General features: G+C 44.5%; 2 protein-coding genes across 2 annotated transcripts; both read right to left on the reverse strand.

The window, feature by feature from the left end:
- Nucleotides 1–3748: 3748 nt before the first annotated feature.
- Nucleotides 3749–8388, reverse strand: LOC135551574 (extracellular calcium-sensing receptor-like). The gene is made up of 12 exons (XM_064982780.1): nucleotides 8293–8388; nucleotides 7855–8128; nucleotides 7454–7745; nucleotides 7021–7263; nucleotides 6757–6855; nucleotides 6273–6588; nucleotides 6018–6190; nucleotides 5632–5862; nucleotides 4974–5097; nucleotides 4686–4879; nucleotides 4300–4578; nucleotides 3749–4179 (listed from the first exon to the last, which is right to left on the reverse strand). Exons 2-12 carry the CDS (start codon nucleotides 8082–8084, stop codon nucleotides 3751–3753), a joined length of 2610 nt encoding a protein of 869 aa, XP_064838852.1. The 5' UTR covers nucleotides 8085–8128; nucleotides 8293–8388; the 3' UTR covers nucleotides 3749–3750.
- Nucleotides 8389–20296: 11908 nt separating this feature from the next.
- On the reverse strand, nucleotides 20297–24832 carry LOC135551575 (extracellular calcium-sensing receptor-like). The gene is made up of 11 exons (XM_064982781.1): nucleotides 24548–24832; nucleotides 24147–24438; nucleotides 23686–23928; nucleotides 23435–23533; nucleotides 22951–23266; nucleotides 22695–22867; nucleotides 22309–22539; nucleotides 21623–21746; nucleotides 21335–21528; nucleotides 20940–21218; nucleotides 20297–20803 (listed from the first exon to the last, which is right to left on the reverse strand). The coding sequence occupies exons 1-11, from the start codon at nucleotides 24775–24777 to the stop codon at nucleotides 20375–20377; spliced, it is 2610 nt and encodes an 869-aa protein (XP_064838853.1). The 5' UTR covers nucleotides 24778–24832; the 3' UTR covers nucleotides 20297–20374.
- Between the last annotated feature and the right edge of the window lie 585 nt (nucleotides 24833–25417).

Below are 25417 nucleotides of genomic sequence, written 5' to 3' on the forward strand. Positions count from 1 at the left end.
AAACGCTAGACACAGTTCTACCGTGAGAATGCCAGGAAACGCTATGCCAGGTAAATGCTAGACACAATTCTACCGTCAGAATGGCAGGTAAACGCAAGACATAATTCTACCTTCAGAATGCCAGGTAAATGCTAGACACAATTCTACCATCAGAATGCCAGGTAAACGCTAGACACAGTTCTACCGTCAGAATGCCAAGTAAACACTAGACACAGTTCTACCGTCAGAATGTCAGGTAAACGCTAGACACAGTTCTACCGTCAGAATGCCAGGTAACCGCTAGACACAATTCTACCGTCAGAAAGCCAGGCAAACGCTATGCCAGGTAAACGCTAGACACAGTTCTACCGTCAGAATGCCAGGTAAACGCTAGACAGAGTTCTACCGTCAGAATGCCAGATAAACGCTAGACACAGTTCTACCATCAGAATGCCAGGTAAACGCTAGACACAGTTCTACCGTCAGAATGCCAGGTAAACGCTAGACAGAGTTCTACCGTCAGAATGCCAGGTAAACGCTAGACACAGTTCTACCGTGAGAATGCCAGGAAACGCTATGCCAGGTAAATGCTAGACACAATTCTACCGTCAGAATGGCAGGTAAACGCAAGACATAATTCTACCGTCAGAATGCCAGGTAAATGCTAGACACAATTCTACCGTCAGAATGCCAGGTAAACGCTAGACACAGTTCTACCATCAGAATGCCAGGTAACCGCTAGACACAATTCTACCGTCAGAATGCCAGTTAAATGCAAGACACAATTCTACTGTCAGAATGCCAGGTGGACGCTAGACACAGTTCTACCGTCAGAATGCCAGGTAAACGCTAGACACAGTTCTACCGTCAGAATGCCAGGTAAACACTAGACACAGTTCTACCGTCAGAATACCAGGTAAACGCTAGACACAGTTCTACCGTCAGAATGCCAGGTAAACGCTAGACACAGTTCTACCGTCAGAATGCCAAGTAAACGCAAGACACAATTATACCGTCAGAATGCCAGGTAAACGCTAGACACAGTTCTACCGTCAGAATGCCAGGTAAACGCTACGCCAGGTAAACGCTAGACACAGTTCTACCGTCAGAATGCCAGGTAAACGCTATGCCAGGTGAACGCTAGACACAGTTCTACCGTCAGAATGCCAGGTAAACGCTGGACCCAATTCTACCGTCAGAATGCCAGGTAAACGCTAGACACAGTTCTACCTTCAGAATGCCAGGTAAACGCTATACACAGTTCTACCGTCAGAATGCCAGGTAAACGCTAGACACAGTTCTTCCGTCAGAATGCCAGGTAAATGCGAGACACAGTTCTACCGTCAGAATGCCAGGTAAACGCTAGACACAGTTCTACCATCAGAATGCCAAGTAAACGCAAGACACAATTCTACCGTTAGAATGCCAGGTAAATGCTAGACACAATTCTACCATCAGAATGCCAGGTAAACGCTATTCACAGTTCTACCATCAGAATGCCAGGTAAACGCTAGACACAGTTCTACCGTCAGAATGCCAGGTAAACGCTACACACAGTTCTACCGTCAGAATGCCAGGTAAACGCTATGCCAGGTAAACGCTAGACACAGTTCTACTGTCAGAATGGCAGATAAATGGGCAAAATATGGCTGAAGAAAGAGCAAAGACTGGGAAGGAGAACAGGGTATATTGGAATTAATTCAGAGCATCCCAGGAGCTGACAGAAAAGCTTCCTGTAGGCAAATCAGAAATCCAAGCCCACCACCACTAGATCTTATTTCTCATTCACAAATAGAGAAACACAAGAGAAATGCTACTTTGTTTTCTAATGCCAGGACATCGTTTGACAAATGAACTACATATGGGAATAACTCTGTTAATTCTTCAGAATCTAAGGCGCTGCGTAGGGGGTTCTAAACTGACATTACATTTTTTAAGATGGTCATACCGTTGGTCATTTACCTATTTGATTTTAAAAAATGTAGGACCCTTTTATTTCTAAAACAAATATATAACAAATGTATTTGATAAAATATTGATAGTGGCCTTTACTACCATAGCACATAGAAACACATTGAATAACACATTCATAAATAACAAAAGGGACAGTCAAAAAAATGTGTTCGTGAGAGTCTCCTGATACTTGTGGGGGTCGTGGAGCAACACGAAGAACACCAACGTGTTTGAGAAAGTCTCCTCTTTCCAAGGAGTTATAGTTTGTAGGTCAAACCGATTGGACGCTACAGATGTTTACCTGAGAAGACAGATTTTTGGGATGTCTCAAGCCTGGCACACACCACTCTAGCTCTGCCACCTTTCACCTCATATGCGGATGTGTGACAATAGCAGATGTGATGGACACGCATCTAACGTGTTTGAGAAAGTCTGCTCTTTCGAAGGAGTTATAGTTTGTAGGTCAAACCGATTGGACGCTACAGATGTTTACCTGAGAAGACAGATTTTGGGATGTCTCAAGCCTGGCACACACCACTCTAGCTCTGCCACCTTTCACCTCATATGCGGATGTGTGACAATAGCAGATGTGATGGACACGCATCCAAATGCAACTCCAGCATTGCAACTGTAGATCACTTGGGATGTTTTGTTGAATACATTGCAAAGAAAGGAATCAATATTCACAGAAAAAAATGCTCAGCACTCCTAAATGCAGTTACAGGGCCTGCAGTGCATGAGGAACCAATAAAGGACATTGGGAATGTGTCTTAGTCATTGATTACTGATGAAAGTACTGATGTCACAACTAAGAAGCAGCTGGGTGTTCTGGTAAAACACAACAGCAATAAACTCTTTCAAATCATAAGCACATTTGGAGGAATAATAATCATTCCAACTGCTGACTCACTGGCCTTTGCCAATGCCTTGTTCTTGATGACAATAAACTGCATCGGTCTAGCCACAGATGGCTGCAACACAATGTGCTGCAAAAACAGCTCCGTCCTGACAAAACGTCAAGAACACAATCCGTATTAGGTCTACATTAAATGTGTTTGTCATTCCCTGCAACTATGTGCCTCCAAAGCAGTTCATGTTCTACCACAAAATGTAGAATATATGGTGTCACAAATATAAATTTCCAATGCCCTCTGAACTGTCACATAATTTTCAGACCCTTAACTCAGTACTTTGTTGAAGCACCATTGGCAGCGATTACAGCCTTGAGTCTTCTGGGTGTGAAGAGGGAGTGATGGGGAGTGGAGAGGTTCCCACAGTGGGTAAGCAGACAGTGGAATGTGTCTGTTTTCATTTTGTTATACGATGAGGGGCAGACTCACTCATATGCACACACACACACACACACACACACACACACACACACACACACACACACACACACACACACACACACACACACACACACACACACACACACACACACACACATAAACACACTAACACTGACTGGGTGACGAAGGAATCATGTGTAGGGGGTCTGTAGGTTCTGTGTGTCAGACTCAATACTAACTCTTCCAGCATGAGTAGACACTACGTACCCTTTATTGGATTGTTCATATAGACGTGTTTATTTCTGACACTTTACAAGAACACATACAATTATTAACAAAGTAATATAGTGACGGTATAGCAGGAAATTAATGTTTCAAAACAGAATGGACATTCCCCTGTTGAAATCACGATTTGAGTAAGTGTGAGTTAATTTTTGTCCATCATGTATTTCTTAATGGTTTCAAATTGGACATCATGTGTTTCTTGGTGATTTATGTTTGTCCATCAAGTGTTTCTTGGTGGTTTCTATTTGGACATCATGTGTTTCTTGGTGTTTCTCTCTGGTCTCAGAAGGATGATGTAACACTTTGGAGCAAACAGACAGAACAGCAGCCCAAAGCTGGAGGCCAGGATGGCAAAGATCTCTACAGCTACTGTGTACTTCCCAGGAGAGCTGACGTAGGCAGGGATGAAGGAGATCCACACGGCACAGAAGATCAGCATGCTGAAGGTGATGAACTTGGCCTCGTTGAAGTTGTCTGGGAGTTTCCTGGCCAGGAAGGCTAAGAGGAGACAGAGGGAGGCCAGAAGGCCGATGTAGCCCAGCACCAGAGAGAAGCCGACCACAGAGCCCACCTCACACTCCAGGATGACCCTCGGCCCCCGACCCTCTCTGTCCCCCCTCTCAGCAGGTCGGGGTGGAGCTAAGGCCAGCCACAATAAACAGATCAGCACCTGTGTAAGGGAACGGAGGTGGAAGGAAAACGCAAGCACAGTTACCATAATAACAAATAATATGGTCAATGAAGGAAACAACTACATTCCCATAGAATATAGTAAAAACTAAATGTTCACCTGGATGAGTGTGCAGAGTGAGATACCCATCCTCTGCTGGGTGGGGCTGAAGTATCTCATCAGGTTCTCTCCAGGCAGAGTGGCCCTGAAGGCCACCAGCACCACCACAGTCCTGCTGAGCAGACAGGAGATGCAGAACACAAAGCTTATACCAAACAGGGTGTGTCTGAGCATGCATGTCCACGGCTTCGGCTGACCAATGAAAACCAGAGCACACAGGAAGCAGAGCTTGAGCGACAGAAGGAGCAGGAAGCTGAGCTCAGAGTTGTTGGCTTTCACCTGGAACGAGACAGAAAGATCAATTAGACTGAGTGATGTCAGAAATCATATGACACAATCTCATCTCTGTCCAGTACCTCTATAAATGATCATATGATTCAACTCACCAGGGCCGTGTGACGGTGGTAGAGGAAGGTGGCCAGGGCACCGGCTGTGAGTGTTGCCCCGGAAACTGAGATGACAGACAGGATGACGCCCATGGTGTCGCTGTAGGAGAGGAAGTCCACCAGCTGGGGGATGCAGGCCGTACGATCAGGGTTGGACCAGAACCGCTCTGGACACCTAATACACTCAACTGACCCTGATAGAGAAGGAAGAAGAATGAGGAGTCCAAATCAGGACCAATCAGGATTGAGGAAAAATATGAATTGGAATCAGAACCGTTGATAGACTACCTGTTGTGTTGCTGATCTCTCCCTCAGCACAGGACAGACAGTCAAAGCAGCACACAGGCCTCCCCTTCTGTACCGCATGCCTGGTACCAGGGGGACAGTCAGCACTGCATACAGACACAAGGACCTACCAGAGGGGGGAGAGGAAGAAGTTATCATCATCATAATCATCATCATCATTGCTATTATCATCATTATTACACAGACAGGCATGCTTGCTGGGCCCCTCTGGGGACTATGTCAGGAATATGACCACACAAATATCTCAAATTCAGTATCATGTTCTCCCGGAGTGGCTCAGCGTTCTAAGCACTGCATATCAGTGGTAGAGGCACCACTACAGTCCATGGTTCGAATCCAAGCTGTATTACATTTGGCTGTGATTGGCAGTGTCTTCCCGGTTTGGCTGGGGTAGGCCATCTTTGTAAATGAGAATATATTCTTAACTCACTTGTTAAAAAAAGATACTGTTCAGGCACCGTTCATGTGGACTTTCTGTCTGAGATACCATTCCCCTGTTATTTATTTGGTCTTCTTTATGTCTGTCTCTTTTCTGAATGCCTTCCTCAGGGTAATAAACTCAATAAATCTCTATCACACACACGCACATGAACACAAACACACACACCCACACAATGAAACTAAACTGAACAGTTCTCACCTCATCTCCGCTGCCCCCACCCCACACCACTTTATCCATGTCGATGTGAAACTGGTCGTCCGATCCCTCAGAGGACAGAAAATGTCCGACCTGGACAAACTCTGCCGTCCCCTCGGGGGTCACATGCCAGTTGATGATGTCATAAGAGGCAGGCGGATCACCATTCATGTCGAAGTGGAAAGATTCCCCCACAGGAGTACTGAAGTTCACTCCCCTCAGATAATGAACAATCTCAAAGAGAAAAGGGCATTGGAACAGGATTAAGAGTTAGAACCAGTTGTGGCTTTTGTTCTTTAGTATTCAAACCTTACAAAGTGTTTTCACTGTATCCTGACTGGAAATATTAGTGTTCTTAACTTGAAAGCAGATCAACATGTTATTCTCACCTGGCTGGGCTGAAGCTTCCTGATATCAGGGCACTGTCCACCATTAAAGACTCCGTCCCCTGGTCGACAGGCCATCATATCCTGTATGGCGTAGGCGATGGCGTACACAGCCTTGTACACATTATAGCTGGCTCTCAGCTGAGACACGTCAGCATACTGGCTCTCCCCCTCACCTATGATTGACACTTCATTTTACTGAGATAACATTGGGAGTCAGGACAAAAAACAGAGATTTAGGTGTAAAGTGTCCCTCACGTATGACCTCTGACCCAGTACACTGTCGCCTGGACGGCAGCGTCACGCTGGGGGCAACCCCCAGAAAACACCCAAACATCTCCTCCCACAATTCCCTCAGGAAGGGGTCGGACTTCTGGTAGTCCCCGTCTGGATGGAGGCGGGTTAGGAAAGGCCCCAGGCCGGGAATATCAGCTTTCTTCAGGGCAAATCCAATGGTCCCGGCAAGAGAGGGCATGTTTTTCGGGGAGGCGATAGTAGAGTAGGTGACCCAGGCTTCTGAGGCAATCCACTGCTTATCTGTAATGTTCTGACGGACAACCTCTTCCATCAGGGCCTGGAGAATGAAATCGTTAAAGAGATCTAGATAGTCAAGATGAAATGCATGATTATCAATTAGGAAATGATTGTGTCTATAAAGGGCATCAAGACACGGTAAGACACAAGGACACTGCTACAGCTGTGTTACAAATCATTAACAGTACTCTGACTGGTAACTGCTCACCCCTGAATGACCTGTGAATCCTACAAATGCCACCACCACTCTGGCAGTAGATCCTCTGATGGTGTCCGCAATGTGCCTGATCTTTCTCTTAGACGGTACCTTGGAGATGACCATCAGTGAGAGAAAGGGAAGAAAGTCAGAGAAAATCAGAGAGAGTGTTTCTATTAGATTAGAAGAGAGAAGGAGTCAGAGTGAACGAGAGAGAGAGCAAAAGAGAGAGCAAAAGAGAGAGTTTATTGTCAGATCATCAGAGTGAGGTCATACCTTGGGGAGGACCTCAGAGTAGGCGACACACACCCCAGATCCCTGGAGCTCTTTGAGAAGCAGCAGAACCCCAAACTTGCCATAGTCATCATCCTCTGACACCAGTCCCACCCACAACCAGCCCATCTGACGCAGCAGCTTGGCCATGCCCCGAGCCTGGAAGGCATCGCTGGGTACCGTACGGAAGAATGAGGGGTACCTCCAGGTGTCACTCAAACACGTACAGGTGGCTAAGTAACTCACCTGGGAGTGAAGAGAGTGAGAGAGCGAGAGAGAGAGAGAGAGAGTCAAGGATAATTATAATTTGTAAAAGTCAGAGAGCAGATGGAGAAGGAATTAAACTTTAGAGAGAGGGAAATCTAGAAAGAGATTGAAATGTAACGTGAAAAGAGTCATCATCTCATCCCAACCTGTAATCCAACCCCTGCCTCACCATGGGTAAATCAAACGGCCCGAGGGTCTGTGCCACCACGATGGAAGCTGAGGAGCGGGCATCCCCGATGATGACGGGAACCTCAGGAGTTGTGCCACACTCTGTGCCCACCACGGAGGCCTCCTTGCCGGTCACCATGGCTAGGGCTGCCCCCAGGGTGGTGCCCTCTGACCGGCATGTGTCAGCAGCCAGGAACCCCAGGGTGAGGTTAGGCAGGAGGGCTGGGTCACGGTTAATCTCCTCCACAGCAAAGATCATAGTCTGGAGCCAGCGGTAAGCACGCTGTTTGAAACTGACAGACAGAAGAAAGGAAGAAACGGAGAGATAGGAGGTAGCTGAATACACATTACCTTCAGGTGAAAACACAATGACAAAAAGATGTTATCACACAAGCTGCGTACATTGTACAGGTAGAATTTCCCTTAATGCTCCTGAACTCCTGCTCTGGTAGAGGGGCTTCCACATGGATGGGGAACAGGCCCCCAATGACCACATCTCCTGCCCGATAAACACTGCCAGAGACAGGCTTAGCTATTAGCCGACAAGCCCCCTCTCCACCTCCATCCAGACCCCAGACAGACCCAGGGACATGGAGACAGTAGAGCAGCCACAGCCAGCCCCTGAGGCTCATCACCTGGAGAGAGACAAGGCCGAAGACTGGGTGAGTTCCGTCACCTGTTGGAGAGAGACCAAACCAAGACATTGCAGACAGAACACTGTAGACATAAAGACATGATCAAAAAGTGCTTTCAATGAAGATATAAACCATACAACATGTGAAACAATGTCTGTAACCAGACATGAAAAAACAGCGATAGACACACAAAATCTTGTTTTACCTTACTACCTAGCAACAGTAAATCTTATCCTGGTGAGACAGACAGAGAGAGAGAGAGAGGATGAGTGTCTGTCAGTCTGGCATTTCCTGCAGAGAGTGTGAGAGTGAAAGAGGTGGAGGAAGAGGAGAGACGGGGAGCTGCTGATATAGGGAGAAATGAGCCCCCGGCTAAAAAACAAGCACACAGCCACCAGGGGGTGCTTGTAGGGAGGATGGGGCAGGAGGGGGTTAATTGGGGACTTGTTATTGGAGGATAACTTGGGGAGCAGGTAATTGGGGGTAATTGGAGAAAGCCTGTGAGTGTTATGTTATTGAAGGTAATGTGTAGTACAGGAGATACAGTATCTGTTCTTCAACAACATCTGATGTACCCATTCAGACAGATATTACATCATACTGTACCATAATTGTTTTTTTATTTGTGGCTAAATGGATTGGCGAGATGGGTAGAGAGTGAGAGAGAGAGAGTGAGGGAGAACGAGAAAGAGACAGAGAGAGCATGAGAGACAGAGAGAGAGAGAGAGAGAGAGAGAGAGAGAGAGAGCGAGACAGAGAAGGCATGCAGAAGAACAGCTCCTGATTTTATATAACTTTCTGGTTGTCAAGAGTGAGTTTAACACGTGTGTCAAATGTGCCAGCTAGCTTACCATCTAACTCCAGCAGTTTACTGGTGGTAACCATGGCAACACCCGCAGCAGCAGACAGAGAGACTCCCCCTCCCTTTTTTTGAATTTCAAGCAGAAATCAAATCAGAGAAGGGAAGAATCCATTTTAAACCCAGAATTCTGAGGGAGAACCAGGATACTTTCTTTGCAGACCGCTCACACAACAGGACTGTTACAAACCTGTTATTTTACACAGACCACACTACAGCTGTAACCAGGCATTTCAGCTGTACAACAAAGAAAGGCATCTGCAAGGGAAGGCAAATACACATTTTTGAGGACAGCGAGAAGGACCAGGAAAACAGGTTTCTGATGGTAAACATGCACCAGAACGGATTGTCATGGTCCAGGGCAGTGACGCTGCACTAAGCTCTTTTGTGCAGGACTTCCCCACCCTAAGGAAGATAGCGGAATCCAAAAAAGACAAGGACAGCCCCCCGACCTCTCTCCTCAGGCACCCCAACAGCACGAGCCCAGGCCCAGACCTACAACCACACAACAGGTCTATCCTGCCCCCTACCTGCCTAGAACCAACATAGTCAAGACCACCATCTGCCTGCTGAGATACAGGCTCTCTGTGTTAAAGTTAGAGGTATGGGTTACTGAGCTAAAGGAGCAGCCCCTCAGCTACACCACCTAAAGCCCAGACACAGAGCTTCTACAGGACAGGATCAACCAGTGCATGTCCCAGCTGAAGAACTCTGTCCAGGAGCTGAGAGAGAGCCTCACCACAGCGCTTGAGGAGGTAAAAGCCACCATGAGCTGGTGCAGGTAAAGGAGGAGTTGGCAACGGAGTTGTCTGTCATCAAGAGGGTGCTACAGCAGATAGAGCAGACTGTAGAGACTCCTAGAGAGAAACTGCAGCCCCTCACCACCCCTAACACCCCCCACTGAACCACCTTCACCACAGAATTAAAATTCCTCAAACATACAAGTATTTTATACCATTTTAACGGTAATCTTGTTGTTAATACCACCACAGTTTCCGATTTCAAAAAGGCTTTACGACGAAAGCACACCAAACGATTATCGATTATGTTAGGTGAGTGCCTAGTCGCAGAAAAACAAGGCCATTTTTCCAGCCAAAGAGTGGATTCACAAAAAGCAGAAATAGAGATAAATGAATCACTAACCTTTGATGATCTTCATATATGACATTCATAGGACTTCATGTTACACAATGTATGTTTTGTTCGATAAAGATCATATTTCTATAAAAAAATCTCAGTATCCGACTCTAGGGGCAGTATTTTCATTTTTGGAAGAAAAACGTTCCCGTTTCAAACGGGATTTTTCGCAGGACAAGATGCTAGAATATATTTGACGGCTTTGGATAGAAAACACTCTAAAGTTTCCAAAACTGTAAAGATATTGTCTTTTAATATAACAGAACTGATGTTGCAGGTGAAAGCCTGAGAAAAATCCAATCCGGAAGTGCCCCATATTTTGAAAGCGCTCCGTTCCAATGAGTCCCTATTGAGCTGTGAATGTGGCATCAACGAGCTTACGCTTTCTACATATTCCCTAAGGTGTCTACAGCATTGTGACGTAGTTTTACGCAGTTATGTTGAAGAATAGTCGTAGGCGGCTACATTGCGTAAGTGGTTACCTGATGGCTCCCAGGGTGACTCGCGTAAAATACAGAGGTAGCCATTACTCCAATCGGTCCTACTGAAAAATGAATTGTCCCGACGGATATATTATCGAATAGATATTAGAAAAACACCTTGAAGATTGATTATAAACAACATTTGCCATTTTCCGGTGATATTATGGAGCTAATTTTGAATATTTTTCTCCGTTTTCGTGACTACAATTTCTGTCCGATTTCTCAGGCAAACATGAAGAACAAACTGGCTATTTCGCCTTCAAAAATAATATTTAGGGAAAAAAATGAACTTTGGCTGTCTACCTGTGATTCTCGTGAGTGAAAACATACGAAGGTCATCAAAGGTAAACGATTTAATTTGATTGCTTTTCTGATTTCTGTGACCAAGTTACCTGCTGCTAGCTGGACAAAATGCTATGCTAGGCTATCGATAAACGTACACAAAATGCTTGTCTAGCTTTGGCTGTAAAGCATATTTTGAAAATCTGAGATAACAGGGTGATTAACAAAAGGCTAAGCTGTGTCTCAATATATTTCATTTGTGATTTTCATGAATAGGAATATTTTCTAGGGATATTTAAGTCCATTGCGTTATGCTAATTCGTTTCAGGCGATGATAACGCTCCCGCATGCGGGATGGGAAGTCAGTACAACGGGATCAATATGACAACAGCCAGTGAAAGTGCAGGGCGCCAAATTCAAAACAACATAAATCTCAGAATTAAAATTCCTCAAACATACAAGTATTTTATACCATTTTAACGGTAATCTTGTTGTTAACCTGTTGCGTCGCGCAATCCCGGATCCGGGATTCTATTTATAGCCTCAAGCTCATTAGCATAACGCAACATTAACTATTCATGAAAATCGCAAATGAAATGAAATAAATATATTTGCTCTCAAGCTTAGACTTTTGTTAACAACACTGTCATCTCAGATTTTCAAAATATGCTTTTCAACCATAGCTAAACAAGCATTTGTGTAAGAGTATTGATTGCTAACATAGCTATAAGCCTAGAATTCAGCCAGCAACATTTTCACAAAAAAAAGAAAATAATTCAAATAAAATCATTTACCTTTGAAGAACTTCAGATGTTTTCAATGAGGAGACTCTCAGTTAGATAGCAAATGTTCAGTTTTTCAAAAAAATATTATTTGTGTAGGACAAATCGCTCCGTTTTGTTCACGTTTGGCTATGAAAAACCTGTATACAGTTATAGCCTCAAGCTCATTAGCATAATGTAACGTTAACGATTTCTGAAAATCGCAAATAAAATGAAAATAATGCGCCTGCTCTAAAGCTTAGCCTTTTCTTAACAACACTGTCATCTCAGATTTTCAAAATATGCTTTTGAACCATCGCTATTCACTAATTTGTGTAAGAGTATGCTAAGCTAGTTTAGCATTTTGAGTAGCATTTAGCACGCAATATTTTCACAAAAACCAGATAACCAAATAAATAAAATCATTTACCTTTGAAGAGCATAGCAAATGTTCAGTTTTTCCTGAAAGCATCTTTGTGTAGGAGAAATCGCTCCGTTTTGTACATCACATTTGGTTACCGAAATGAACCAAAAATTCAGTCACCAACAACGTCAAACTTTTTCCGAATTAACTCCATAATATCGACCGAAACATGGCAAACGTTGTTTGGAATCAATCCTCAAGGTGTTTTTTCACATATCTCTTCATTGATATATCGTTCGTGGAAGCCTGCTTTCTTCTCTGAATTCCATGGAAAAATACTTGCAGCTGAGGTTTGCGCACCAATTTCGGCGCAGGACACCGGGCGGACACCTGGTAAATGTGGTCTCTTATGGTCAATCTTCCAATGATATGCCTACAAATACGTCACAATGCTGCAGACACCTTGGGGAAACGACAGAAAGGGCAGACTCATTCCTCTCGCATTCACAGCCATATAAGGAGCCAATGGAAAACGGAGCCTCAAAAATCCTGCTCATTTCCTGGATGCCGTTTCATCTTGGTTTTGCCTGTAGCTCACGTTCTAGGGCACGCACAGAAAATATCTTTGCAGTTCTGGAAACGTCAGAGTGTTTTCTTTCCAAAGCTACCAATTATATGCATAGTCGAGCATCTTTTTGTGACAAAATATTGCGCTTAACTTCTTGAAACTCCCCATCCCGGATCCGGGTTTGTGACTAAAGCCTCAGGCTCATTAGCATAACGCAACGTTAACGATTTCTGAAAATCGCAAATAAAATGAAAATAATGCGTCTGCTCTCGAGCTTAGCCTTTTCTTAACAACACTGTCATCTCAGATTTTCAAAATATGCTTTTGAACCATAGAAATTGACTAATTTGTGTAAGAGTATGCAAAGCTAGCATAGCATTTTGAGTAGCATTTAGCACGCAACATTTTCACAAAAACCAGATAACCAAATAAATAAAATCATTTACCTTTGAAGAGCTTCTGATGTTTTCAATGAGGAGACTCTCAGTTACATACCAAATGCGCAGTTTTTCTTGAAAGCGTCTGTGTGTAGGAGAAATCGTTCCGTTTTCTACATTGCGTCTGGCTACCGAAACGAACCGAAAATTCAGTCACCTACAACGTAAAACTTTTCCGGATTAACTACATAATATCGACCGAAACATGGCAAACGTTGTTTGGAATCAATCCTCAAGGTGTTTTTTCACATATCTCTTCATTGATATGCAGTTCGTGGAAGCTTGCTTTCCTCTCTGTATCGCATGGAAAAATACTGGCAGGTGACTTTTGCGCACCAATTTCGGCGCAGGACACCGGGCGGACACCTGGTAAATGTGGTCTCTTATGGTCAATCTTCCAATGATCTGCCCACAAATACGTCACAATGCTGCAGACACCTTGGGGAAACGACAGAAAGGGTTGACTCACTCCTCTCGCATTCACAGCCATATAAGGAGACAATGGAAAACAGAGCCTCAAAAATCCTTGTCATTTCCTGGATGCCATCTCATCTTGGTTTTGCCTGAAGCTCACGCACAGAGAATATCTTGGTATTTCTGGACACGTCAGAGTGTTTTCTTTCGAATGGTATCAATTATATGCAGTCGAGCATCTTTTTGTGACAAAATATCTTGTTTAAAACGGGAACGTTTTTCATCCAAAAATGAAATAGCGCCCCCATAGATGTAAGAGGTTAAAACGGGAACGTCTTTTTATCCAAAAATGATATAGCGCCCCTAGAGTTTCAAGAGGTTAATCCCACCACAGTGTTCGATTTCAAAAAGGCTTTATGATGAAAGCACACCAAACGATCATGTTAGGTGAGTGCCTAGGCGCAGAAAAACAAGACCATTTTTCCAGCCAACGGGTGGATTCACAAAAAGCAGAAATAGAGATAAATGAATCACTAACCTTTGATGATCTTCATATATGACACTCATAGGACTTCATGTTACACAATACATGTATGTTTTGTTCGATAAATATCATATTTATATAAAAAAATCTCAGTATACATTGGCGCGTTACGTTCAGTAGTTCCAAACCATCCGGTGATTTTGCAGAGAGCCACATCAATTTACAGAAATACTCGTAATAAACATTGCTAAAAGATACAACTGTTATGCATGGATCTTTGAAAAAAATATCCTTAATGCAACCACTGTGTCGTATTTCAAAAAAGCTTTATCAAAGACCAAAACACCCCAAACAGATATCCGCCATGTTGTGTAGTCAGCAGAAGTCAGAAATAGCATTATAATTATTCACTTACCTTTGATGATCTTCATCAGAATGCTCTCCCAGGAATCCCAGTTCCACAATAGATGTTTGTTTTGGTCGATAATGTCCATAATTTTTGTCCAAAATACCACCTTTTTGTTTGCACATTTAGCCCAGTAATCCAATGCTCCAAATGCTCAATGCATGATTGCTTAGTTCAGACGAAGAGTCAAAAAAGTTATATTACAGTTCATAGAAACATGTCAAACGATAAGAGGTTTTTAACATAAATCTTCAATAATGTTCCAACTGGAGAATTCCTTTGTCTTCAGAAATGCAATGAAACTCAAGCTAACTCTCACGTGAATGGGAGTGGTCAGCTCTTGCCACTCTGCCAGACCACTGACTCATTCAGCTCCCATTCCCCCTCCTTCACAGTAGAAGCATCAAACAAGGTTCTAAAGAATGTTGATATCTAGTGGAATCCTTAGGAAGTGCAATTTGACCCCAAAGACACTGTATATTCGATAGACAAAGAGTTGAAAAACTACAAACCTCAGATTTCCCACTTCCTGGTTGTATTTTTTCGCAGGTTTTTGCCTGCCATATGAGTTCTGTTATACTCAAAGACATCATTCAAACAGTTTTAGAAACTTCAGAGTGTTTTCTATGTAAATATACTAATTATATGCATATATATTAGCAACTGGGCCTGAGTAGCAAGCAGTTTACTCTGGGCACCTTATTCATCCAAGCTACTCAATACGGCCCCCCAGCAATAACAAGTTTTAACTAACCTCCAGACGAGCTTCAATGACATACAACTCTCCTTCTGTGGATTCCAACTGCTCTTAAACGCAAGTTAAACTAAATGCATGCTCTTCAACCGATTGCTGCCCACACCTGCCCGCCCATCCAGCATCACCACTCTGGATGGTTCTGACTTAGAATATGTGGACAACTACAAATACCTAGGTGTCTGGTTAGACTGTAAACTCATCTTCCAGACTCACATTAAGCATCTCCAATCCAAAATTAAATCTAGAATCAAAGGAACCGATCCTTTACTTCGGTGATATCATTTACAAAATAGCCTCCAGCACTCTGCTCAGCAAATTGGATGCAGTCTATCACAGTACCATCCGTTTTGTCATCAAAGCCCCATATACTACCCACCACTGCGACCTGTATGGTCTCGTTGGCTGGCCCTCGCTTCATATTCATCGCCAAACCCACTGGCTCCAGGTCATCTATAAGTCTTTGCTAGGTAAAGCCCCGCCTTATCTCAGCTCAATGGTCACCATAGCAGCACCCACTCGTAGCAAGCGCTCCAGCAGGTATATTTCACCGGTCACCCCCGAAGCCAATTCCTACTTCAGCCGCCTTCCCTTCCTGTTCTCTGCTGCCAATGACTTGAACGAACTGCAAAAATCACTGAAGCTGGAGACTCATATCTCCCTCACTAGCTTTAAGCACCAGCTGTCAGAACAGCTCACAGATCACTGCACCTGTACATATGTCACGTCCTGACCTTAGTTCCTTTATTATGTCTCTACTTAAGTTTGGTCAGGGCGTGAGTTGGGGTGGGCATTCTATGTTTTGTTCTTGTGTTTATATTTCTGTGTTTGGTCTGGTATGGTTCCCAATCAGAGGCAGCTGTCGATCGTTGTCTCTGATTGAGAACCATACTTAGGTAGCCTGTTTCCCCACTTTTGTTTGTGGGTGGTTATTTTCCGTTTGTGTTTTCACCATACGGGACTGTTTCGTTTTTAATTTATTCTCTTGTTCGTTTGTATTCAGTGTTCAGTTTACTAAAGGTATCAGGAACATGTACCATGCTGCACTTTGGTCTACTCCTTCTTCCACCAACGACAATCGTTACAACATAGCTCATCTGTAAATAGCCCATCCAACTACCTCATCCCCATATTGTTAATTATTATATTTATTTTGCTCCTTTGCACCCTAGTATCTCTACTTGCACACGCATCTTCTGCACATCTATCACTCCAGTGTTTAATTGCCATATTGTAATTATTTCGCCACTACTGCCTATTTATTGCCTTACCTCCCTTATCCTACCTCATTTGCACACATTGTATATAGACTCTTTATATTGTATTACATGTGTAACTCTGTGTTGTTAATTGTATCGCACTGCTTTTCTTTATCTTGGCCAGGTCGCAGTTGTGAATGAGAACTTGTTCTCAACTAGCCTAACTGGTTAAATAAAGTTGAAATAAAATAAATAAAAAATCATGCCATCGAAAAAACTAAAATAAATAAAACATGCCAGGGTTGCATGCCAGGGTTGCATGCCAGGGTTACATGCCAGGGTTACATGCCAGGGTTGCATGCCAGGGTTACATGCCAGGGTTGCATGCCAGGGTTGCATGTCAGGGTAACAAGCCAGGGTTGCATGCCAGGGTTACAAGCCAGGGTTACATGCCAGGGTTGCATGCCAGGGTTGCATGCCAGGGTTACATGCCATGGTTGCATGCCAGGGTTGCCATGTCCTCGGTTTTACTGCTAAATTGGGCTACTTTTGAAAATTATGTCATGGTTAACAATGTATTGGTCGCGGGTTTGTGGGCAACTTCCAAGTTGAGTGGTGCAAAGGGAGTTTCATATACAGTCATTGGGATGGTACAGAGTGTGTGTGTACTGCTGAGACAGAGAGCGCTGCAGCTGATGCAGGCAGATGAGTCACATCAGTGCGAGGAGGCCAGCACGTCTTGACAAGTGACGTGAGATTCGACAAACAATGCTAGCTAGCTACATACTCCTCCCTCAAAAATGTTTGTTGCCTCTTTTCTGTGTTTCCTCAATGCCCCCAGTCCTACCAATCACTACAGCCAACACTGCAAGGGAGAGAAACTGAGAAATTGTAATCCAACAGTTTCAGAGAAACTCTCTGGTTATGTAGCTAGCTAGCTAACATTTGCCAGAAAGTTGAAGTCAGAGGAGAGAGAGAGAGAGCTATGAGCAGTGATGCAGAGTTGAGGCCAGAGGAACAGATTGGATACGCTCGCCTACTGGCTAGAAACAGTTCTACCGTCAGAATGCCAATTAAAAAGCTAGACACAGTTCTACCGTCAGAATGCCAGGTAAACGCTATGCCATGTAAACGCTATGCCAGGTAAACGCTAGACACAGTTCTACCGTCAGAATGCCAGGTAAACGCTGGACACAATTCTACCGTCAGAATGCCAGGTAAATGCTAGACACAATTCTACCGTCAGAATGCCAGGTAAATGCTAGACACAATTCTACCGTCAGAATGCCAGGTAAATGCTAGACACAATTCTACCGTCAGAATGCCAGGTAAATGCTAGACACAATTCTACCGTCAGAATGCCAGGTAAAATATGTCTGAAAAAAGAGCAAAGACTGGGAAAGAGAACAGGGTATAATGGAATTAATTCAGAGCATCCCAGGAGCTGACAGAAAAGCTTCCTGTAGGCAAATCAGAAATCCAAGCCCACCACCACTAGATCTTATTTCTCATTCACAAATGGAGAAACACAAGAGAAATGCTACTTTGTTTTCTAATGCCAGGACATCGTTTGACAAAGGAACTACATATGGGAATAACTCTGTTAATTCTTCAGAATCTAAGGCGCTGCGTAGGGGGTTCTAAACTGACATTACATTTTTTAAGATGGTCATACCGTTGGTCATTTACCTATTTGATTTTAAAAAATGTAGGACCCTTTTATTTCTAAAATAAATATATAACAAATGAATTTGATAAAATATTGATAGTGGCCTTTACTACCATAGCAAATAGAAACACATTGAATAACACATTCATAAATAACAAAAGGGACAGTCAAAAAAATGTATCATAAGAAGCAGAAGTTGGCTCGTCGATGGTACCGGCTTCAGACGAGTCTCATGATACTTGTGGGGGTCGTAGAGCAACACGAAGGACACCAACGTGTTCGAGAGGGTCTCATGATACTTGTGGGGGTCGTAGAGCAACACGGAGAACACCAACGTGTTCGAGGGGGTCTCATGATACTTGTGGGGGTCGTAGAGCAACACGGAGAACATCAACGTGTTCGAGAGAGTCTCCGCTTTCCAAGGAGTTATAGTTTGTAGGTCAAACCAATCGGACGCTACAGATGTTTACCTAAGAAGACAGATTTTTGGGATGTCTCTAGCTACGCACACACCACTCGAGCTCTGCCACCTTTCACCTCATATGCGGAGGTGTGACAAAAGGCAGATGTGATGGACACGCATCCAATGCCACTCCAGCATTGCAACTCTAAATCACCTGGGATGTTTTGTTGAAGACATTGCGAAGAAATTAATCAATATTCACAGAAGAAAATGCTCAGCACTCCTAAATGCAGTTACAGGGCTTGCAGTGCATGAGGAACCAATAAAGGACATTGGGAATGGGTCTTACTCATTGATTACTGATGAAAGTACTGATGTCACGACTAAGAAGCAGCTGGGTGTTCTGGTAAAACACAACAGCAATAAACTCTTTCAAATCATAAGCACATTTGGAGGAATAATAATCATTCCAGCTGCTGACTCACTGGCCTTTGCCAATGCCTTGTTCTTGATGACAATAAACTGCATCGGTCTTGCCACAGATGGCTGCAACACAATGTGCAGCAAAAACAGCTCCGTCCTGACAAAACTTCAAGAACACAATCCGTATTAGGTCTACATTAAATGTGTTTGTCATTCCCTGCAACTATGTGCCTCCAAAGCAGTTCATGTTCTTCCACAAAATGTAGAATATATGGTGTCACAAATACATACATGAGTTTCCAATGCCCTCCAGCAACTCTGGAAATATGAGAACATACAGTGTATTCAGAAAGTATTCAGACCCCTTGACTTTTTCCACGTTTTGTTCCTTTCCAGCTTTATTCTAAAATTGACTAAATAGTTGTTTTCCCCTCGTAAATCTACACACAATACCTCACAATGACAAAGCAAAAAGAGGTTTTTAGAAATTAATGCAAATTTATGTAAAAAAAAAAACTGAACTGTCACATAATTTTCAGACCCTTAACTCAGTACTTTGTTGAAGCACCATTGGCAGTGATTACAGCCTTGAGTCTTCTGGGTGTGAAGAGGGAGTGATGGGGAGTGGAGAGGTTCCCACAGTGGGTAAGCAGACAGTGGAATGTGTCTGTTTTCATTTTGTTATATGATGAGGGACAGATACACACACACACACACACACACACACCGACTAGGTGACGAAGGAATCATGTGTAGGGGGTCTGTAGGTTCTGTGCGTCAGACTAAATACTAACTCTTCCAGCATGAGTAGACACTACGTAATCTTTATTGGATTGTTCATATAGACGTGTTTATTTCTGACACATTATAAGAACACATACTAATATTAACCAAGTAATATAGTGAAGTTAGAGCAGGAAATGAATGTTTCAAAACAGAATGGACATTCCCCTGTTGAAATGAAAGTCAACAAGCCCTAAATCATGATGTGAGTATGTTTAAGTTAATATTTGTCCATCATGTGTTTCTTGGTGGTTTCTAATTGGACATCATGTGTTTCTTGGTAGTTTCTAATTGGACATCATGTGTTTCTTGGTGTTTCTAATTGGACATCATGTGTGTCTTAATGGTTTCTAATTGGACATCATGTGTTTCCTGGTTGTTTCTAATTGGACATAATTTCTTTCTTGGTGGTTTCTAATTGGACATCATGTATTTCTTGGTGGTTTCTAATTGGACATCATGTGTTTCTTGGTGTTTTCTATTTGGACATCATGTGTTTCTTGGTGGTTTCTAATTGGACATCATGTGTTTCTTGGTGGTTTCTAATTGGACATCATGTGTTTCAGGGTGGTTTCTAATTGGACATCATGTGTTTCTTGGTGTTTTCTATTTGGACATCATGTGTTTCTTGGTGGTTTCTAATTGGACATCATGTGTTTCTTGGTGGTTTCTAATTGGACATCATGTGTTTCAGGGTGGTTTCTAATTGGACATCATGTGTTTCTTGGTGGTTTCTAATTGGACATCATGTGTTTCTTGGTGTTTTCTATTTGGACATCATGTGTTTCTTGGTGGTTTCTAATTGGACATCATGTGTTTCTTGGTGGTTTCTAATTGGACATCATGTGTTTCTTGGTGGTTTCTATTTGGACATCATGTGTTTCTTGGTGTTTCTCTCTGGTCTCAGAAGGATGATGTAACACTTTGGAGCAAACAGACAGAACAGCAGCCCAAAGCTGGAGGCCAGGATGGCAAAGATCTCTACAGCTACTGTGTACTTCCCAGGAGAGCTGACGTAGGCAGGGATGAAGGAGATCCACACGGCACAGAAGATAAGCATGCTGAAGGTGATGAACTTGGCCTCGTTGAAGTTGTCTGGGAGTTTCCTGGCCAGGAAGGCTAAGAGGAGACAGAGGGAAGCCAGCAGGCCGATGTAGCCCAGGACCAGAGAGAAGCCGACCACAGAGCCCACTTCACACTCCAGGACGACCCTCGGGCCCCGACCCTCTCTGCCCCTCCTCTCAGCAGGTCGGGGTGGAGCTAAGGCCAGCCACAGCACACAGATCAGCACCTGTGTAAGGGAACGGAGGTGGATGGAAAACTAGTTATCTTGAGTTATCTTAATGAGTTATCTTGAAAATAAATAATATTGTCAATGAAGGAAACAACTACATTCCCATAGAATACAGTAAAAACCAGATGTTCACCTGGATGAGTGTGCAGAGTGAGATACCCATCCTCTGCTGGGTGGGACTGAAGTATCTCATCAGGTTCTCTCCAGGCAGAGTGGCCCTGAAGGCCACCAGCACCACCACAGTCCTGCTGAGCAGACAGGAGATGCAGAACACAAAGCTTATACCAAACAGGGTGTGTCTCAGCATGCACGTCCACGGGTTTGGCTGACCAATGAAAACCAGAGCACACAGGAAGCAGAGCTTGAGCGACAGAAGGAGCAGGAAGCTGACCTCAGAGTTGTTGGCTTTCACCTGGAACGAGACAGAGAAAGATAATTTAGACAATCACATGTCAAAAATCCCATTCTTTTACGACACAATCTCATCTCTGTCCAGTACCTCTATATAGGACATATGATTTAACTCACCAGGGCCGTGTGACGGTGGTAGAGGAAGGTGGCCAGGGCACCGGATGTGAGTGTTGCCCCGGAAACTGAGATGACAGACAGGATGACGCCCATGGTGTCGCTGTAGGAGAGGAAGTCCACCAGCTGGGGGATGCAGGCCGTACGATCAGGGTTGGACCAGAACCGCTCTGGACACCTAATACACTCAACTGACCCTGATAGAGAAGGAAGAAGAATGAGGAGTCCAAATCAGGACCAATCAGGATTGAGGAAATATATTAATTGGAATCAGAACCGTTGATAGACTACCTGTTGTGTTGCTGATCTCTCCCTCAGCACAGGACAGACAGTCAAAGCAGCACACAGGCCTCCCCTTCTGTACCGCATGCCTGGTACCAGGGGGACAGTCAGCACTGCATACAGACACAAGGACCTACCAGAGGGGGGAGAGGAAGAAGTTATTATCATCATCATCATCATTGCTATTATCATCATTATTACACAGACAGGCAGTCTTGCTGGGCCCCTCTCGAGACTATGTCAGGAATATGACCATACAAACATCTCAAATTCAGTATCATGTTCTCCCGGAGTGGCTCAGCATTCTAAGGCACTGCATATCAGTGCAAGAGGCACCACTACAGTCCCTGGTTCAAATCCAAACAATTTCACATTTGGCCATGATTCAGAGCGTCTTCAGGGTTTGGCCGTCATTTTAAATGACAGTATGACTGACTTGCCTAGTTAAAAAAGATACAGTTCAGTGTCATGTTGACTTTCTGTCTGAGATACCACTCCCCTGTTATTTATTTGGTCTTCTTTATGTCTGTCTTTCTTCTGAATGTCTGCTTCAGGGTGAAAAACTCAATAACTCTCTCTCACACACACACACACACACACACACACACACACACACACACACACACACACACACACACACACACACACACACACACACACACACACACACACACACCAAACTGAACAGTTCTCACCTCATCGCCGCTGCCCCCACCCCACACCACTTCATCCATGTCGATGTGAAACTGGTCATCAGATCCCTCAGAGGACAGAAAATGTCCGACCTGGACAAACTCTGCCGTCCCCTCGGGGGTCACATGCCAGTTGATGATGTCATAAGAGGCAGGCGGATCACCATTCATGTCGAAGTGGAAAGATTCCCCCACAGGAGTACTGAAGTTCACGCCCCTCAGATAATGAACAATCTCAAAGAGAAAAGGGCATTGGAACAGGATTAAGAGTTAGAACCAGTTGTGGCTTTTGTTCTTTAGTATTCAAACCTTACAAAGTGTTTTCACTGTATCCTGACTGGAAACATTAGTGTTCTTAACTTGAAAACAGATCAACATGTTATTCTCACCTGGCTGGGCTGAAGCTTCCTGATATCAGGGCACTGTCCACCATTAAAGACTCCGTCCCCTGGTCGACAGGCCATCATATCCTGTATGGCGTAGGCGATGGCGTACACAGCCTTGTACACATTATAGCTGGCTCTCAGCTGAGACACGTCAGCATACTGGCTCTCCCCCTCACCTATGATTGACACTTCATTTTACTGAGATAACATTGGGAACCAGGACTAAAAAACTGAGATTTAGGTGTAAAGTCTCCCTCACGTATGACCTCTGACCCAGTACACTGTCGCCTGGACGACAGCGTCACGCTGAGGTCTACCCCCAGAAAACACCCAAACATCTCCTCCCACAATTCCCTCAGGAAGGGGTCGGACTTCTGGTAGTCCCCGTCTGGATGGAGGCGGGTTAGGAAAGGCCCCAGGCCGGGAATATCAGCTTTCTTCACGGCAAAACCAATTGTCCCGGCAAAAGAGGGCATGTTTTTCGGGGAGGCGATAGTAGAGTAGGTGACCCAGGCCTCTGAGGCAATCCACTGCTTATCTGTAATGTTCTGACGGACAACCTCTTCCATCAGGGCCTGGAGAATGAAATCGTTAAAAAGATCTAGATAGTCAAGATGAAATGCATGATTATCAATTAGGAAATGATTGTGTCCGTAAAGGGCATCAAGACACGGTAAGACACAAGGACACTGCTACAGCTGTTTTACAAATCATTAACAATACTCTGACTGGTAACTGCTCACCTCTGCATGACCTGTGAATCCTACAAATGCCACCACCACTCTGGCAGTAGATCCTCTGATGGTGTCCGCAATGTGCCTGATCTTTCTCTTAGATGGTAACTTGGGGATGACCATCAGTGAGAGAAAGGGAAGAGAGTCAGAGAATATCAGAGAGTGCGTTTATGTTAGACTAGAAGAGAGGGGTGAGTCAGAGTGACAGAGCGAGAGCAAAAGAGATAGTTTATTGTCAGATCATCAGAGTGAGGTCATACCTTGGGGAGGACCTCAGAGTAGGCGACACACACCCCAGATCCCTGGAGCTCTTGGAGAAGCACCTGAACCCCAAACTTGCCATAGTCATCATCCTCTGACACCAGTCCCACCCACACCCAGCCCATCTGACGCAGCAGCTTGGCCATGCCCCGAGCCTGGAAGTCATCGCTGGGTACGGTACGGAAGAATGAGGGGTACCTCCAGGTGTCACTCAAACACGCACAGGTGGCAAAGTAACTCACCTGGGAGAGAACAAAGTGAGAGGGAGAGACAAAGAGTAAGTTCGACAGTGAGAGACAGAGAGAGAGAGAGAGAGTCAAGGATAATTATAATTTGTATGAGGAGAGCAGAGGGAGAAGGAAAGTAAAAGTTGGTGACAGAGAAATCTAGATAGAGATTGAAATGTAATGTGATAAGAGTCATCATCTCATCCCAACCTGTAATCCAACCCCTGCCTCACCATGGGTAAATCAAACGGCCCGAGGGTCTGTGCCACGACCATGGAAGCTGAGGAGTGGGCATCCCCGATGATGACTGGAACCTCAGGGGTCGTGCCACACTTTGTGCCCACCACGGAGGTCTCCTTGCCGGTCACCATGGCTAGGGCTGCCCCCAGGGTGGTGCCCTCTGACCGGCATGTGTCAGCAGCCAGGAACCCCAGGGTGAGGTTAGGCAGGAGGGCTGGGTCACGGTTAATCTCCTCCACAGCAAAGATCATAGTCTGGAGCCAGCGGTAAGCACGCTGTTTGAAACTGACAGACAGAAGAAAGGAAGAAACGGAGAGATAGGAGGTAGCTGAATACACATTACCTTCAGGTGAAAACACAATGACAAAAAGCTGCTATCACACAAGCTGCGTACATTGTACAGGTAGAATTTCCCTTAATGCTCCTGAACTCCTGCTCTGGTAGAGGGGCTTCCCCATGGATGGGGAACAGGCCCCCAATGACCACATCTCCTGCCCGATAAACACTGCCGGAGACAGGCTTAGCTATTAGCCGACAAGCCCCCTCTCCACCTCCATCCAGACCCCAGACACACCCAGGGACATGGAGACAGTAGAGCAGCCACAGCCAACCACACAGGCTCATCACCTGGAGAGAGACAAGGCCGAAGACTGGATGTGTTCCGTCACCTGTTGGAGAGAGACCAAACCAAGACCTTGTAGACAGAACACTGTAGACAGAACGATATTAACAAAAATTGCCATCAGTGAAGATATACACCATAGACACCTGTAACCAGATGTGAAAAAACAGCGATTGACACAGAAAACCTTGTTCTACCTCTGCCCTACTTGTCAACAGCAAGCCTTATCCTGGTGAGGCAGACAGAGAGAGAGAGAGGATGAGTTTCTGTCAGTCTCGCATCTCCTGCAGAGTGTGAGAGTGAAAGAGGGAGAGGAAGAGGAGAGAAGGGGAGCTGCTGATATAGGGAGAAATGAGCCCCCGGCTAAAAAACAAGCACACAGCCACCAGGGGGTGCTTGTAGGGAGGACGGGGCAGGAGGGGGTTAATTGGGACTTGTTATTGGAGGATAACTTGGGGAGCAGGTAATTGGGGGTAATTGGATAAAGCCTGTGAGGGTGATGTTATTGAAGGTAATGTGTAGCACAAGAGATACAGTATCTGTTCTTCAAAACTTTTGATGTACCCATTCAGACAGATATTACATCATACTGTACTGACACGCCCTGGTCGAAGTATTTTGTGTTTGTCTTCATTTATTTGG

The sequence above is a fragment of the Oncorhynchus masou genome, chromosome 13 (genome assembly GCF_036934945.1).
Source record: "Oncorhynchus masou masou isolate Uvic2021 chromosome 13, UVic_Omas_1.1, whole genome shotgun sequence".
NCBI lineage: Eukaryota > Metazoa > Chordata > Actinopteri > Salmoniformes > Salmonidae > Oncorhynchus > Oncorhynchus masou.